The sequence below is a fragment of the Dendrobates tinctorius genome, unplaced genomic scaffold, assembly GCF_039654945.1.
Source record: "Dendrobates tinctorius isolate UK_male_01 unplaced genomic scaffold, ASM3965494v1 ptg000093l, whole genome shotgun sequence".
Lineage (NCBI taxonomy): Eukaryota > Metazoa > Chordata > Amphibia > Anura > Dendrobatidae > Dendrobates > Dendrobates tinctorius.
In genome coordinates this window covers 1,322,741-1,339,580 of record NW_027361761.1, presented here as the reverse complement: position 1 = coordinate 1,339,580, position 16,840 = coordinate 1,322,741, and the positions used below count along the sequence as shown (strand labels likewise).

The 16,840-nt window shown below is 47.3% G+C and overlaps 1 protein-coding gene across 3 annotated transcripts in view; it reads left to right on the top strand.

Moving 5' to 3' along the window:
• Positions 1 to 16,840, top strand: part of KIF13B (kinesin family member 13B) — a 183,772-nt gene that overhangs the window by 77,609 nt on the left and 89,323 nt on the right. For all 3 annotated transcript variants that reach the window (XM_073586354.1, XM_073586355.1, XM_073586356.1), the window contains exon 14: positions 11,670 to 11,800. In XM_073586354.1, coding sequence (XP_073442455.1) covers positions 11,670 to 11,800 — 131 coding nt within the window. The remainder of the gene's footprint in view (positions 1 to 11,669; positions 11,801 to 16,840) is intronic.

The following is a 16,840-nucleotide window of genomic DNA, read 5'->3' as shown; positions in this document are numbered from 1 at the left end:
GAGTACAGTTCTTCTTTGTTTGATGGCGTGTGACTATCCATCTTCCTCTTCATTACATTCCAGAGGTTTTCAATGGGGTTCAGGCCTGGAGATTGCGCTGGCCATGACAGGGATTTGATGTGGTGGTCCTTCATCCACACATTGACCTAGCTGTGTGGCATGGTCCATTGTCCTGCTGGAAAAAGTTGGGCAACATTGCCTGAGCAGAATGAATCAACTGTTTTTCCAGGATAACCTTGTTTGTATGCGGCTTCATACGTCCTTTGCAAAGATTAACCTGCCCAATTCCAGGCTTGCTGAAGCATCTCTAGATCATCACCAGTCCTCCACCAAATGTCACAGTGGGTGCAAGACACTGGCTTGTACGCCTCTCCAGGTCTCCGTCTAACCATTAGACGACCAGGTGTTGGGCAAAGCTGAAAATTAGACTCATCAGAGAAGATTACCTTACTCCAGTCCTCAGTAGTCAAATCCTTATGGTCTTTGGCAAACTTCAGCCTGGCTCTCCTTTGCTTCTCATTGATGAAAGGCTTCTTTCAACCTCTACATGATTTCAGTCCTGCCTCTAGGAGCCTGTTATGAACTGTTGTTGCCGTGCACTTCACCCCAGCTGCCATTTGCCATTCCTTTTGTAGGTCACTTGATGATATTCTGCGGTTGCTGAGTGACATTTGAATGAGATGACGGTCATCACGGTCAGTGGCGAGTCGTTTTCGCCCTCTGCCCGTCTGTAGCTTTGTTGTCCCCAATGTCTGCTGCTTGACCTTGTTGTAATGGACTGCCGTCTTAGAAATTTTAAGGATGAAGGCAACATGACTCACTGTATCCCTTTGCTAGTAAAGCCAGAATTGAGCCCTTCTTTCTCCTTCGTCTCATTGGGGGACACAGATACTGTGGGTGTACAGTCATGGCCAAAAGTTTTGAGAATGACACAAATATTAATTTTTACAAAGTCTACTGCTTTATTTTTTCTAATGGCAGTTTGCATATACTCCAGAATGTTATAAAGAGTGATCAGCTTAACAGCAATTACTTGCAAAGTCAATATTTGCCTAGAAAATTAACTTTATCCCCCAAAACACATTTCAACATCATTGCAGCCCTGCCTTAAAAGGACCAGCTTACATCGTTTCAGTGATTGCTCCATTAACACAGGTGTGGGTGTTGATGAGGACAGGGCTGGAGATCAATCTGTCATGATTAAGTAAGAATGACACCACTGGACACTTTAAAAGGAGGCTGGTGCTTGGCATCATTGTTTCTCTTCTGTTAACCATGGTTATCTCTAAAGAAACACATGCAGTCATCATTGCACTGCACAAAAATGGCCTAACAGGGAAGAGTATCGCAGCTAGAAAGATTGCACCTCAGTCAACAATCTATCGCATCATCAAGAACTTCAAGGAGAGAGGGTCCCTTGTTGCCAAAAAGGCTCCAGGGCGCCCAAGAAAGACCAGCAAGCGCCAGGACCGTCTCTTAAGTGTTTCAGCTGCGGATCGGGCTACCAGCAGTGCAGAGCTTGCTCAGGAATGGCAGCAGGCAGGTGTGAGTGCATCTGCACGCGCTGTGAGGCGGAGACTCTTGGAGCAAGGCCTGGTCTCAAGGAGGGCAGCAAATAAGCCACTTCTCTCCAGGAAAAACATCATGGACAGACTGATATTCTGCAAGAGGTACAGGGATTGGACTGCTGAGGACTGGGGTAAAGTCATTTTCTCTGATGAATCCCCTTTTCGATTGTTTGGGACATCTGGAAAACGGCTTATTCGGAGAAGACCAGGTGAGTGCTACCACCAGTCTTGTCTCATGCCAACTGTCAAGCATCCTGAAACCATTCATGTGTGGGGTTGCTTCTCAGCCAAGGGAATGGGCTCTCTCTGTCTTGCCTAAAAACACAGCCATGAATAAAGAATGGTACCAGAATGTCCTCCAAGAGCAACTTCTCCCAACCGTCCAAAAGCAGTTTGGCGATCAACAATGCCATTTTTAACATGATGGAGCACATTGCCATAAAGCAAAGGTGATAACTAAATGGCTCAGGGAACAAAACATAGAGATTTTGGGACCATGGCCTGGAAACTCCCCAGATCTTAATCCCATTGAGAACTTGTGGTCAATCATCAAGAGACGGGTGGACAAACAAAAACCTTCAAATTCAGACAAAATAAAAGCATTGATTTTGCAAGAATGGACTGCTATCAGTCAGGATTTGATCCAGAAGTTGATTGAGAGCATGCCAGGGAGAATTGCTGAGGTCCTGAAGAAGAAGGGTCAACACTGCAAATATTGACTTGCTGCATTAACTCATTCTAACTGTCAATATAACCTTTTGTTACTCATAATATGATTGCAATTATATTTCTGTATGTGATAAAAACATCTGACAAACACACATAAAAACCAGAGGGCAGCAGATCATGTGAAAATATAATATTTGTGTCATTCTCAAAACTTTTGGCCATGACTGTATGCTTCTGCCGCTAGGAGGCTGACACTAAGTGAAAAAAAAGGTTAGCTGTTATGAATGAGTCACCGGAGGAGGAAAAAACAAAAAATACAAGCTAAGTCCAGAAAACCGGAGAGGTTGGTAGCTAGCGGATTGCAGACCCCTGATCCTATTCACAACAACTAACAGTAGCCTTGGGGTGTTCCTACGGTGGTCCTAGACACCTCGTTCACATCCGGAGAACTAAATAAACCTAAAGAAAGAAAGGGGAAATCTAAACTGCCCCAGAGCAGACCCCAAAGCAATAGACAGCCCCCAACATGTATTGACGGTGAAAACAGATGAAAACACAGACAGAAAGACAGGCTGCGCAAACGATGGGGCCCTCACTAACTAGATAGGACAGGAAAGAAAAGCAACTGTCTGCAATCACGCAAAAACCCTGCCAAAAATAATGTCCAACACGTCTGATAGAAAAGGCCCTGAAGTCACTAGACTTCAAAATCACTATATCAGCACTCAGGTATATTCTGAAAACAGAGCAAAGAGATCAACTAATCAGAGACAAAAATGGAGTTCAGCCAGTCCCAACCAGGGCTGGCTGAACACAAACACTAAGTAAACCAGACAAAATCTCATGGAACAATAGCAGAGCAAAAACTTAGCTTTAGTAGACAGGACTAAACTGGAGGCCAGAGCTCAGAGCAGAGAGGATCACCAGCAACCCAGCAGGACATCGGCGGCCTTATATCCACTCAGAGATTCCGGATGTCCAATCACACGCCACTTGTTCAGATGACAGGTTTTTCCCATCCAAATCAATTTCACTACCTCCTTTCACCAGCAGAGGGAGTTCATCGGACATCAAAGGTGAAGGAGAAAATGAGCTCATAACAGTTAGCTCCTCCTCCGCAGTGTACACCCTCGCCCCTATTGCGGGCGGAAATCAGTTTTTTGCTTAGTGTCCATGGAGGCACACACGTCTGGTTTTGCTCCAGACTTTATATTTTATTTTTATTTTATTTTTACTATGAAGATGAGACAGGGGCAACGGATCCTATTGAAAGGGTCCGATTTCCCCAAACCATCAACGGGCGAGCATGCGTTGAGTATCGTCTCCGCGTATCCTTTCCCGCACCGTGGGACATATCTGGATCTTTTTCCCCAGACTTCAATTTTTTTCTTCATTTTGTGAAGATAAGACAGGGGCAACGCATCCTAGTGAAAGGATCCGATTTCCCCAAACTATCAACGGGCGAGCACGTGCGAGTATCCCTCCACGTATCCTTTCCCGCGAAGTGGGAAATTATGCCAGACTTAGCCCTGTCCACCCCAAGGTATTGAAACCATGGGCTTGCACAGAGGCACAAGACTAGTCTGTGCGGCCCCCTCTACTCCACCAACGCTAGACGGCGGTGCTGCAAGGCGGCGGATGGTCCCTCTCCTCACCCCCTGAAGGGGTTAGATGGAGTTAGGGTGCTTGCACCATCCTATTTTTTATCAAAGACCCCCTCACATACCTGCGCTCAGGCTGAGAAGATCATCGGTGAGGAGAGGGTCGGGGAGGGCTCCTGCGAAGATTTCGGGCTGGAGCCCACGGCTCGGCGACCACTAGCCCTGCAAGAGAAGGGCTGGATCGTCAGGCGGCAGCCTGGGACAGGAACGCCGTGCCGGTTAGTAGCGCCATTTTTTGGTACCTCCACCCCCCCCCCGGGTCAGGTAGGGGAAAAATTGAGGCCGCGGCTTCGGCCGGAACTAGGCCGCGGCTGGAAGTTCCGCCCTCGGGGCCGCATGTCACTTCCAGCAGCTCGCCCCGCACTGGGCGGCGGTAAAATCGAGGCCCAGGCTTCGGAGCAAAGCGGGAGTACCGCCCCTAGAGCGGTTTTTACAGGCTGGTGCGCGCTACAGATGTTGACGCGCGATTTAAAGGAAGCATCCAGGCGGGGGGGGCGCAAAACTGGGGTAAGTGCTGCCCGAGAGGCCACGCTATAGGGAGAAACGAGGGGCTACCTCTTCCCCATATCCCCAGCAGCGGACAGATACAGCATGTCCGAAAAAGCAAAGACGCACGTTCTTTTACGCTGCCGTTTCCGCGGGCGCAGAGCAAGCGTTTATGCGAAGCCTGCGAATCCAAACGCGCCCAGGAGCCCTCCCCTGCGACCGCGACCAATGTGTCAAATCCCCCGGAGTGGGCCCGATCACTGTCACAGTACATGGCGTCGCTTACGAGACCAATAGAATCCCTTCAAGCCCCAGATAGGGGCAGGGACAGTGTCTCGCAGCCTTTAGAGGGAACCTCCACCTCACAGGAGCCTCTGGCCTGCAGGGGCCGCTCTCACTCCAGGCAGAATCGGGGGAAATGAATCCACACGGTGTTGCCCAGTCCATCCAGTGCCTTCGGCATCCGTAAGTTCTGCTTCTCGCTCCCCGTCACCAGTGGTTGATAGCAAGCAGACCTCAGATTGCGACTCAGACGAACCCCTTGACCTGGACACTCCAGGGTCACGTGAAACAGTGGACAGCCTCATAGAAGCCGTCAATCAGACCCTGGGGATTGAGGATGATCCCGCAGTGGCTACGGGGCATAAAGTAGCATTTAAACGAGTGAAGCGGCCGCACAGAATTTTTTCCTCTCACCCTGAGTTTGAGGACATAGTGCAGTGGCACAGAGAACGTCCAGACCGGCGTTTTCTCGGGTTAAAAGGCACTCAAAACGAGATATCCGTTTGCTCCGGACTTCCGTAAACAATGGATGGAATCCCCGATAGTGGATTCTCCGTTTTCATGCCTGGCCACTAAGACCCTGTTGTCTGTCCCTAGGGTTTCCTCGATAAAAGATCCCACGGACTGCCTTTTTGAGAGCCTAGCTCATTCAGTATATGAGGCGTAAGGGTCTGCACTCGCTCCCTCGTTCGCAGCAACTTGGGTAGCTAAGGCCATGTTATCATAGTCAGAAACTTTAAACAAGGTCGCGCAGGAGATCTCGGAGGTCGCAGGTCAGCAGGCGATAGCCGGAGACTATGTAATGAATGCGTCTTTGGATGCGGCCAATTGTTCAGCAATTGCTGCCGCTAATGCAATCTCTATCTGAAGAGCCCTATGGTTGAGGACATGGCGGGCCGATTCTACTTCCAAGAAGTCCTTGACTTCCCTGCCTTATCAGTGCAGCCACCTATTTGGAGAAAAGTTGGGATCAACTTATCTCCGACTCCACAGGAGAAAAGAGCGGGTTTCTCCCTCAACAAAAGGTTAAACCGCTTTGCGTCACCCGGTTCAGGCACGTGTTCGGGCCTTTCGCAGTGCCGCCGAGCGTGACTGCATTCGTTAGGGGGCGGACGCTAAGCAGCCTAAGCCTGGTCCAGGACCCAAATAGGAGACCGGTCCGGAGTCGTGCGTTAAAAGACTCCGGGTGGACTACGGGGCCCATTTCCGCCACTTAAGGCCACCCCAACCAGGATAGGGAGCAGCAGGTTTCCTATAGATCCAACCCATTGGGGAGATTGCGTGCTCAACAGGCCAGATCGAGGGGACCCAGATCCTAAAGATCATAGGCCAAATGACTCGAGGTCTTTACCAGACGACACCAGCAAGGTGGGCGGCCGCCTACTCTGTTTTCGTCACGTCTGGGCCAACATCGCTCACGACATATGGGTAAAAGAATTGGTGTCCTCAGGTTACAAAATAGAATTTGTCAGATACCCTCCAAGATGGTTTTTTTCTTTCCCGGCTTCCCAGGGTGGATACCCAGGTAAGGGCTCTATTGGGAGCCATCAAGTCACTCCTGCACAACGGAGTCATTGTTCCAGTGCCGAAACACGGAAGAGCTCAGGGGTTCCATTCCAACCGTTTTGCGGTTCCCAAAAAGGATGGGTCTGTCAGGCCTGTTTTTGGACCTGAAGCTTCTGAACAAATTCATCAGGATCAGACCTTTCCAGATGGAGTCTCTCCGTTCAGTCATATCGGCCATGAAGCAGTGACAATAATTGGCCTCAATAGACAACCAGGATGCATTTCTGCATATTCCCATTTTTTCCTCCTCATCAGAGGTTTCTACGCTTCGCCATCAGCGTTCAACATTTTGAGTTTGTAGCGCTACCCTTCGGGCTAGCCACAGCTCCCAGAGTATTCACAAAGGTTATGGCAATTGTCATGGCCACACTGCATTCTCGAGGCATAGTCGTCTTGCCTTATCTGGACGACCTCTTGGTCAAGGGCTGTCAATACGGGCATGTGAGGAAGGTGGCAACATCACGCTAGATACTCTTGCCGCTTAAATGGTTGGTCAATGCAAAGAAATCATCCCTTGTGCCAGCTCAGAGGATCCTCTTCCTACGTATGATCTTCGACACTTGCCGATGGTTGGTAATTCTTCCTCAGGAAAAGGTACTAGTCTCCGGCAGGGAGTCCGGACACTACGCCAACCAGTCCCTCATACCATCCGATTCGGGATGAAGATCCTAGGGAAAATGGTGGCAGCAATGGAAGCGATACCTTTTGTCCAGTTCCATCGTCACCCCCTGCAGCACGCCTCGTGTCAGCCTGGGATAAGAATCCTTTCACGCTCGATCGGCGGTGCCAACTGTCATAGAATCATAGAATCATAGAGTTGGAAGGGACCTCCTGGGCCATCTGGTCCAACCCCCTGCTTAAAGCAGGATTCGCTAAATCATCCCAGTCAGATGTCTGTCCAGCCTCTGTTTGAAGACTTCCATTGAAGGAGAACTCACCACTTCTCGTGGCAGCCTGTTCCACTCATTGATCACTCTAACTGTCAAAAAGTTTTTTCTAATATCTAATCTGTGTCTCTTCCCATTCAGTTTCATCCCATTGCTTCTAGTCTTTCCTTGTGCAAATGAGAATAAAGTTGATCCTTCTACAATGTGACAGCCCTTTAGATATTTGTAGACAGCTATTAAGTCTCCTCTCAGTCTTCTCTTTTGCAAACTAAACATTCCCAAATCCTGCAACCTTTCCTCATAAGACAGGGTTTGCAGACCGGTCACCATTCTGGTCGCTCTTTTCTGAACTTGCTCCAGTTTGTTGATGTCTTTTTTAAAATGTGGTGCCCAAAACTGGACACAATATTCCAGATGAGGTCTGACCAAAGAGGAGTAGAGGGAAATAATGACTTCACGTGATCTAGACTGTATGCTTCTGTTAATACATCCTAGAATTGCATTTGCCTTTTTTGCTGCTGCATCACACTGTTGACTCATATTCAGTCTGTGATCTATTAGTATACCCAAGTCTTTCACATGTGCTGTCACTTAGCCCTATTCCTCCCATTCTATATATGCTTTTTTCATTTTTATTGCCCAGATGTAGTACTTTGCATTTCTCCCTGTTAAAAACCATTCTGTTAGTTACTGCCCACTTCTCCAGTTTATTTAAATCTTTTTGAATCCTCTCTCTCTCTTCTCTAGTATTAGCTATCCCTCCTAGCTTTGTGTCATCAGCAAATTTAATCAGTTTACCCTCAATTCCTTCATCTAAATCGTTGATAAAGATGTTGAACAATACAGGGCCCAGGACAGAGCCCTGTGGTACCCCACTTGAGACATTCTTCCAACTGGATGTGCAGCCATTTACGACCACTCTTTCTGTCCGCTCAAGCCAGGCAGTCGCTCGGATGGTGGATAACCAGTTCCCTCTTTGGCCTAGGGGAAACCTTTCCCTCCAGGTCATAGGCTGATAACGACAATCGACGCCAGTCTCCTCGGTTGGGGAGCGGTGTTTTGCCACTACACAACCCAGGAACGGTGGTCGCCACAGGAGGCACGCCTTCCGATCAACTTATTGGAGATACGAGCAATTCGGCAGAACAGCCATGCGCGAGGTGGGGCACGTTCTTCAGTGGGCCGAAGCAAACCACTCGGTGATTTCGGCTGTCCACATCCCTGACGTGGAAAATTGGGCGGCAGACTTGCTCAGCCGGCATTGTCTTGCATCCGGAGAGTGGTCTCTACATCCCCAAGTCTTCCAGCAGATTTGTCAACCGTGGGGAGCTCCGGATGTGGACCTGATGGCTTCCAGAGTAAATGCCAAGGTGCCCACATATGTCGCTCGGGCCAGGGACCCGCAGGCATTCGCGGTGGACGTGCTGGTTCTGCCATGGAACCAGTTTCGCCTCCCATATCTATTTTCCCCACTGCCACTACTCCCGAGAGTCAGCAAAGGGATCAAGACGGAAGGGGGGGCGGCGATTCCGCTGGCCCCAGACTGGCCCCATCAAGCATGGTACGCAGATCTAATGCAGCTGCTCGCCGACGTTCCTGGGCGCCTGCTAGAGCGCCCAGATCTACCGTCTCGAGGGCCGATGTGCCACCCGAACTCAGGGACCCTGTGTTTGACGGCAGGGCCGTTGAATCTTGGATTCTAACCCAGGCAGGGTTCGGGAGCAAGGTGGTCGCTACAATGATTAGCGCCCGGAGGCCTGCTTCAGCATGAATTTATCACCACACCTGGAAGGTGTTCTTTGCTTGATGTCGAGGCCGCGGTGTTTCTCCGCTGAGATTCTCGATCCCTGACATCTTGACTTTTCTCCCGTCGGGCTTAGAGAGCCCGGATAGCTCAGTCGGTAGAGCATTAGACTCGGGCTTTGCCCCAGGTTCCCGCAGGAGACAAATGTCGGCCTTATCCGTCCTGTTCCAGTGCAGAATTGCTACCAATTTGCAGGTGAAGACTTTTCATCCAGGGAGTGTCCCACTTGATACCTCCCTATAAGGTGCCAATGGACGCCTGGGTCCTTAACATGGTCCTAAGTGATCTGCATGAAACTCCATTGGAACCTCTTTAGGATATCTCTGAGGTACTTTTCCTGGAAAGTTGTTCCCCTAGTGGCCACCACTTCCATCAGGCGGGTTTCAGAGCTGGTGGCTCTATCCTGCCGAGCTCCGTTCCTCACTTTCCATAAGTATAGGGTGGTCCTCAGACCAGCCCTCCTTTTCTGCAGAAAGTCGTGTCCTCTTTTTTTCACATTAATGAAGATGTTTTGCCTTCATTTTGTCCAGCACCGGTACACCGGGTGGAAAAAGGCTCTTCACATGTTAGACCTGGTAAGAGCCCTCCGGAGGTACGTGTCGCAGACGGCACCCTTTCGTCAGACGGACACGCTGTTCGTGCTCCCTGAAGAGCGCAGAAAGGGACTCGCTGCCTCAAAGTCGACCATAGCCACATGGATTCGTTTGACTATTCAGGAGTCCTACCGCATTAGAGGCACGCCGATTCCAGCAGGGATCGGAGCGCACTCTACTAGGGCAGTGGGCGCCTCTTGGGCGCTTCGGCACCAGGCTTCGACGGAACAGGTTTGCAAGGCAGCAACCTGGTCCAGCCTGCACACATTTGCCAAACATAATATCCATGCTCAGGCCTCGGCGGATGCGAGCCTGGGTAGAAGGATTCTCCAAGCAACGGTGGCGCACATTTAAACAAGAGGTGCATGTAGCTTGGATCGGTGAGTCAATCTCCCACCCTGGGACTGCTTTAGGACGTCCCACAGTATCTGTGTCCCCCAATGAGCCGAAGGAGAAACATGGATTTTTGTGAATACTCACCGTAAAATCCTTTTCTCCGAGATGCTCATTGGGGGACACAGCACCCACCCTATTAGCCAGTTGGCTCTTGTTTTGTTTAAATGAGTATGTGTTTACCTATTTGATATAAGGGTGGTGTTTTCCTTTGGACATGTTGTACCTGTATTAAGACTGATTTGTTGTTCTACTGCTTTGGCTCCAAACTGATTTCCGCCCGCAATAGGGGCGAGGATATATACTGCGGAGGAGGAGCTAACCTCTTTTTTTCACTTAGTGTCAGCCTCCTAGCGGCAGAAGCATACACCCACTGTATCTGTGTCCCCCAATGAGCGTCTCGGAGAAAAGGATTTTACGATGAGTACTCACAAAAATCCATGTTTTCGTCACTCAAGACTTTTCTTTTCAACTCTTTGGCATGGTTAAAAGTTATTTTTTTCCTTCCTGTTACTTTTGGGATATTACTAGCACTTGTTTTGCCATCCAGATTGTCCTATTGCAAGTGGATTGTGAACACCACAGTAGGGTTTTTTTTATACTTTCCCTTGTTAAATAAGATTTGGTTCAGGTGATCACCTAATCAGAAGCACATTAGGTAGAATGAGGTGTACTCTGGTTGGAATTCAACTGACACTGGAATGGAATGGCTGCCATACATGGAGAGAAGCTGATTTTTATAAAACTGTGCAGTGGGTTGGTTTTTTTTTTTACTTTATTTTTGTAAAAAAATAGATAGATTATTTTTGTTGTTTTTGTATTTTGTTTTTTTTATATAAAAAGAAAATGTAATTATGTTTTGTCACTTTTTTGTAGTTATTTTCCTACTTTTTCTCAAAGTGACTTTGTCGCATACATAGACGCTCCTCAGCTCTTGAGATTCCGTCTCCCTCATGTAAATAACTGCGGTCCCAGCAGAAAACATCTCGCTATCGTGTGATCGCCGGCGGGATGTGCTTTGTCAGGGACACTCTGATCAGGGTGAAGGCACAGAGTGTTAGAGTCTGTTGTTTTCTATCTGCTTAGTAATCAAACCCTCCTGGAAAGTGGGATCCGGCCCGGCCCTGCGAGCAGCGTTCGTCTTATCTGGGATAGAATAATGTGCGGGGGAGAGGGGGATATGCTTGGAAATGGACCAGGGGAGACGTGCGGTGTATGTGAGTCCGCCCAAGTGCCTTGGCTGGAGCCTTTGCTAGTATCATGGGCTACTTATCAGCCATAGTTATGAGCAAGAAAACGCCTCTGTGACTACAGGGGCCGAAACACCGGTTACTGAATCCAGTACCGACTACGTGAGTGTGGGGGATTTGTGGGCTTTAAATAAAGGTGTAATCCTATATAATGTCATTCTTGCATAACAGGAAACTTTTTCACATTCTTTGATACATTACTTCATTATGCGCTTGCTGTCAGTGAATGGAAACATGTTGGATTACATGCAGAAGCTTAAAGTTGGTACAAAACTTGTATCCATAGATTGTATCCCTGCACCGATACATTGCAGCAAGCTATCCGGACAGGAGAGAGAATTGTGCCGGTGACAGTGTCCCAGACTGGAGAAGTAATTGGACCGGCCTTGCTTCAGCTTGATGTTTCCATTCATTGACAGCACTCAGTTATTGTAAGGGAGGCAGGCTGAGCTCTCAGATGTGTGAGCGCATTATCCTAATTTTTTTTTTTCCATTTTGTCTCTCCCGCAGGATCATACACTCATAGGATCCGACGACTCGCAGGACATCCAGCTGTGCGGGATGGGAATCCTGCCCGCACACTGCATCATAGATATTTCCATGGACGGACAAGTCATATTAACACCAATGAAAAACGCCAGGTAAAGCCCTGACATGCCAAAATGTTATCACCGAAAATCCCTTTAATGGTGATAATCCATAGCATCGCATCATATGAAATTGAGACTTAAAGGGAAACTGTCGATCAAACAGAACTGGGTGGGGAGAAGTCGGCGGGGATCTGCCCCCGAAGATCCGTCTCCCCATTCCTACGTTTGTACATCTGTGTGCTGTCCAATTTGTTATCTTTATCAAAATTGTATCAAAATTGTCTTGAGTCTCACGGATCGTACACCTGGATCCATGATTTTCACGGACGGGTTAATTAATCTACGATCTTTTATGGGTCCGTGTGCCATCCAAAAAAGAAGCATTGGTCAGCACAGGGACTTTACACAAGGGTGTGAATCTTGTAGGCTTAAATATACGATTAGAAAGCATATCCCCATGCAACGGGGAGCGTGAACTGCCTGACAGATTGCCTTTAAAGGTGAATTCTGGTAGAAGCTGGACTGTAGATCTTTTTCTTCCCTGCATCGCTTTAAAATAGTATCCTGCTAATTGATGCTTTGGGAATATGATACAAGAAACATTTTTAGTTTTGCACCTTTTTTTGAAATTTTCACCTTGCGTCCATACCTCCTCACCTACCCTTGCGCCCCTCACATGCGAAAAATGGCTGCTGATGGTAGGACATTGTGACGGGAAGCATCCAACAGCATCCTCCATTGCAACTGACTGCACATGTGCAAAAAGACCGTACATTGGAAATCCGACATGTCTGTTCATTGACGTCGACCTCCATGCTCATGAGACTGTCGCCAATTTCGCTGGGTTTCGGGTGACTTTAACCTCATGTGTATTGGGATCTTTAAAGAAACACGCCTCCTCCTTCTCCTCCTCCCATCAAAGTTTTATCCTCTTTATTAGTTCTCATATTATACAGCACTGTGTACTTACAATTGCTCATTTTGCCTTTTTACCCAGCTTATTCTTTTCTTTAATTTGCCCCATGAAGAAACAGGAAGTCTCTTGTCCCTGCAGAAATCATTCCCATCTCCAAATCATGACCCAGATGCTCAATTCTTCCCCCTGCCAGGGAATTTTGCAGTGACTGATGAGTTGCGCAGGGAAAATTGACCTCCCGTTTGTATATAGTCTAGAAAGATTCAGTTCATCAGTTTTTAATCGTGATGTCATAGACCTAATGGAAAAGAGAAGAATTATCTGGGTAGAAAGGAAGAAGAAGCAATTAAGTACACAGTGCTGTATAATATGATGATTGCTATATATTAAGAGGATAAAAACTTTCATGGGAGGAGGAGAAGGAGTGCTTCTTTAAGGAAGGTGACTGTACTGTTTTTTTTGTTTTTTTTTTTTGTTTTTTTTTAAAGCTACCTGTGTGGTTGCCATCGCAGCTTCTTGGAGGGTTATGTCACACAGCTTTCCTACAGTTCTGAGCGGCAGATCAGCCTAGATATGCAGCTGTACAGGCTTCAGGTGGATGTATAAAAATGGGCAAATTACTCATTCTGGGGTCTCAAAAAAACAGCAGTAATGGGGGGGTCACAATGACTTTCCAAGAATGGAATAGGTTTACAAAAGCCCATATTGGACTCTAGGAGTGAGTGGAGCAAAGTGAAGAGATTGTAAAAACATATTTTGGTGACCTGGAGCAGTTAGAACCACATTGCAATTTGTTTCCATTTGGTCGCACTTGATCCATTTGACCAGTAGATGGCGATATAGATTGCACTTTGAAATTCCAAGTTTCCCGGCTGGTAGGGGTCTGGCCAGTAGGGGGCCCCCCCCTGGTTGGGAGTCAGGTGACACAGGAGAGAAGACGTAGCAGCCTGTGCACCCTCATTACCTGGCAGCCGTCTGCAGGTTGTTGTCATAAAGGCTCCTGTGTTGGGAGCAGGTGGAGAAGTGGATGGTGCTGGCGGCAGGTAAGACCCAGGTGGGGATGTCGGTGAGTGCAGGTGCACAGGAGGTGCTGTGTGATGTCAGCACGACTGTGCGGTATTATCTTTACATTTACGCTACCGTCCTTTCTAGTTGAACTTTTCACTCGTACTTGAATGGCCGGAGAGTTGATGTGTCGCTGCCGCGTATCCGGCTCGATCATATAATGCATCTTTTCTCTGGGCCGCATTCTCTACATACCTGGCGACTGTTGAAATAAAAGTCATCCCGAGTCGTGACAAGCCAGCGCACGTCCCTCCAAACAAGGCCCCCCTTTGATAGCGTCTGTGCTAGGCTGCAATGGTTCCCTTACGATACATGGAAACGAGACGAAGAGCTGACAGTCTATGGCCAGGCGAGGAGGAGGGGGTGCAAGTAAGGGCGAGAGTGGAGGAGAGGAAGGGTCATCTGCTGCATCCAACACTCCCACCCTACACGACCCCTCTTTAAAGAACAAATGTGACAGTTTTCAGCATCTTGTGACTGAAGATGGGCACCAAAAATGATTAAAAATGATAAAAATTATTAACTAGGGGGAGGTAGAGGATTCCAGAGGGTAGGGGCAGCTCAGGAGGAGACCCGTGGTCAGGATCTGGAGCTTGTACAGACCTTCATAACAGCCATCTCTAAAGGGGATCAGCGCTAATCCTCAATGTCTGCTATAGGATAACCTAATAATCTTCAGGGTGCGTCCTCATACTACTCTGTTCTTTCTTCTCGTGCTGTCAGGATGGCTTTTTTTTAATTTTTTTTTTATAGAAGATGCCGAAACTAATCCAACGACCCACCATTATGTCTTGTGTGGTGGAAGTTTCATTGTATCGGTTTAAGGGCTCTTCAGCAGTGTCATTTGTGTTCTTTACATTTTCTTGGCACTATATGGCGGTATTATGCTGTCTGTTGGCTTTACGTTTGTAATATATAGAGGTGTTGTATAGGCTTTATGTGGTTCTATTATTTTCAGTCTATTTATTGGTATTATGTGGATGACAATTATGACGGCAAACATTGTAATTATTGTAAATGGGACAATAATACTCTATTGTCAATAAATCCGTCACTAAGGATTGGTGAACAGCAGCACCGACTTTATCTCAGGAAGCCTCTGGAGGGATGGTCGGCTAAAGTGCTGAAAACTAGGAAAAAGTCATTTTAAGAATGCCTGATAAATTTTTACTTTTCTTCATTGAGTTATACTCCAGAGCTGCACTCATTGTGCTGGTGCAGTCAGTGTTTACAGTCAGTCAGTGGTATATTACATTACTGATCCTGTATTGATCCTGAGTTACATCCTGTATTATACCCCAGAGCTGCACTCACTATTCTGCTGGTCCAGTCACTGTGTACATACATACATTACATTACTGATCCTGTGTTACATCGTGTATTATACTCCAGAGCTGCACTCACTATTCTGCTGGTGCAGTCACTATGTACATACATTACTGATCCTGAGTTACATCCTGTATTATACCCCAGAGCTGCACTCACTATTCTGCTGGTCCAGTCACTGTGTACATACATACATTACATTACTGATCCTGTGTTACATCGTGTATTATACTCCAGAGCTGCGCTCGCTATTCTGCTGGTGCAGTCACTGTGTACATACATTACATGACTGATCCTGTACTGATCCTGAGTTACATCCTGTATTATACTCCAGAGCTGCACTCACTATTCTGCTGGTGTAGTCAGTGTACATACATTACTGATCCTGAGTTAAATCCTGTATTATACCCCAGAGCTGCACTCACTATTCTGCTGGTGCAGTCACTGTGTACATACATTACATTTCTGATCCTGATTTACATCCTGTGTTATACTCCAGAGCTGTACTCACTATTCTGCTGGTGCAGTCACTGTGTACATACATTACAGTACTGATCCTGAGTTACATCCTGTATTATACCCCAGAGCTGCACTCACTATTCTGCTGGTGCAGTCACAATGTACATACATTACTGATCCTGAGTTACATCCTGTATTATACCCCAGAGCTGCACTCACTATTCTGCTGGTGCAGTCACAGTGTACATACATTACATTACTGATCCTGGGTTACATCCTGTATTATACCCCAGAGCTGCACTCACTATTCTGCTGGTGCAGTCACAATGTACATACATTACTGATCCTGAGTTACATCCTGTATTATACCCCAGAGCTGCACTCACTATTCTGCTGGTGCAGTCACTGTGTACATACATTACATTACTGATCCTGAGTTACATCCTGTATTATACCCCAGAGCTGCACTCACTATTCTGCAGGTGCAGTCACTGTGTACATACATTACTGATCCTGTGCTAATCCTGAGTTACATCCTGTATTATACCCCAGAGCTGCACTCACTATTCTGCTGGTGCAGTCACTGTGTACATACATTACATTACTGATCCTGAGTTACATCCTGTATTATACCCCAGAGCTGCACTCACTATTCTGCAGGTGCAGTCACTGTGTACATACATTACTGATCCTGAGTTACATCCTGTATTATACCCCAGAGCTGCACTCACTATTCTGCTGGTGCACTCACTGTGTACATACATTACATTACTGATCCTGAGTTACATCCTGTATTATACTCCAGAGCTGCACTCACTATTCTGCTGGTGCAGTCACTGTGTACATACATTACTGATCCTGAGTTACATCCTGTATTATACCCCAGAGCTGCACTCACTATTCTGCTGTTGCAGCAGTCACTGTGTACATACATTACTGATCCTGAGTTACATCCTGTATTATACTCCAGAGCTGCACTCACTATTCTGCTGGTGCAGTCACTGTGTACATACATTACATTACTGATCCTGAGTTACATCCTGTATTATACCCCAGAGCTGCACTCACTATTCTGCTGTGGCAGTCACTGTGTACATACATTACTGATCCTGAGTTACATCCTGTATTATACTCCAGAGCTGCACTCACTATTCTGCTGGTGCAGTCACTGTGTACATACATTACAATACTGATCCTGAGTTACATCCTGTATTATACCCCAGAGCTGCACTCACTATTCTGCTGTTGCAGTCACTGTGTAGATACATTACTGATCCTGAGTTACCTCCTGTATTATACCCCAGAGCTGCACTCGCTATTCTGCT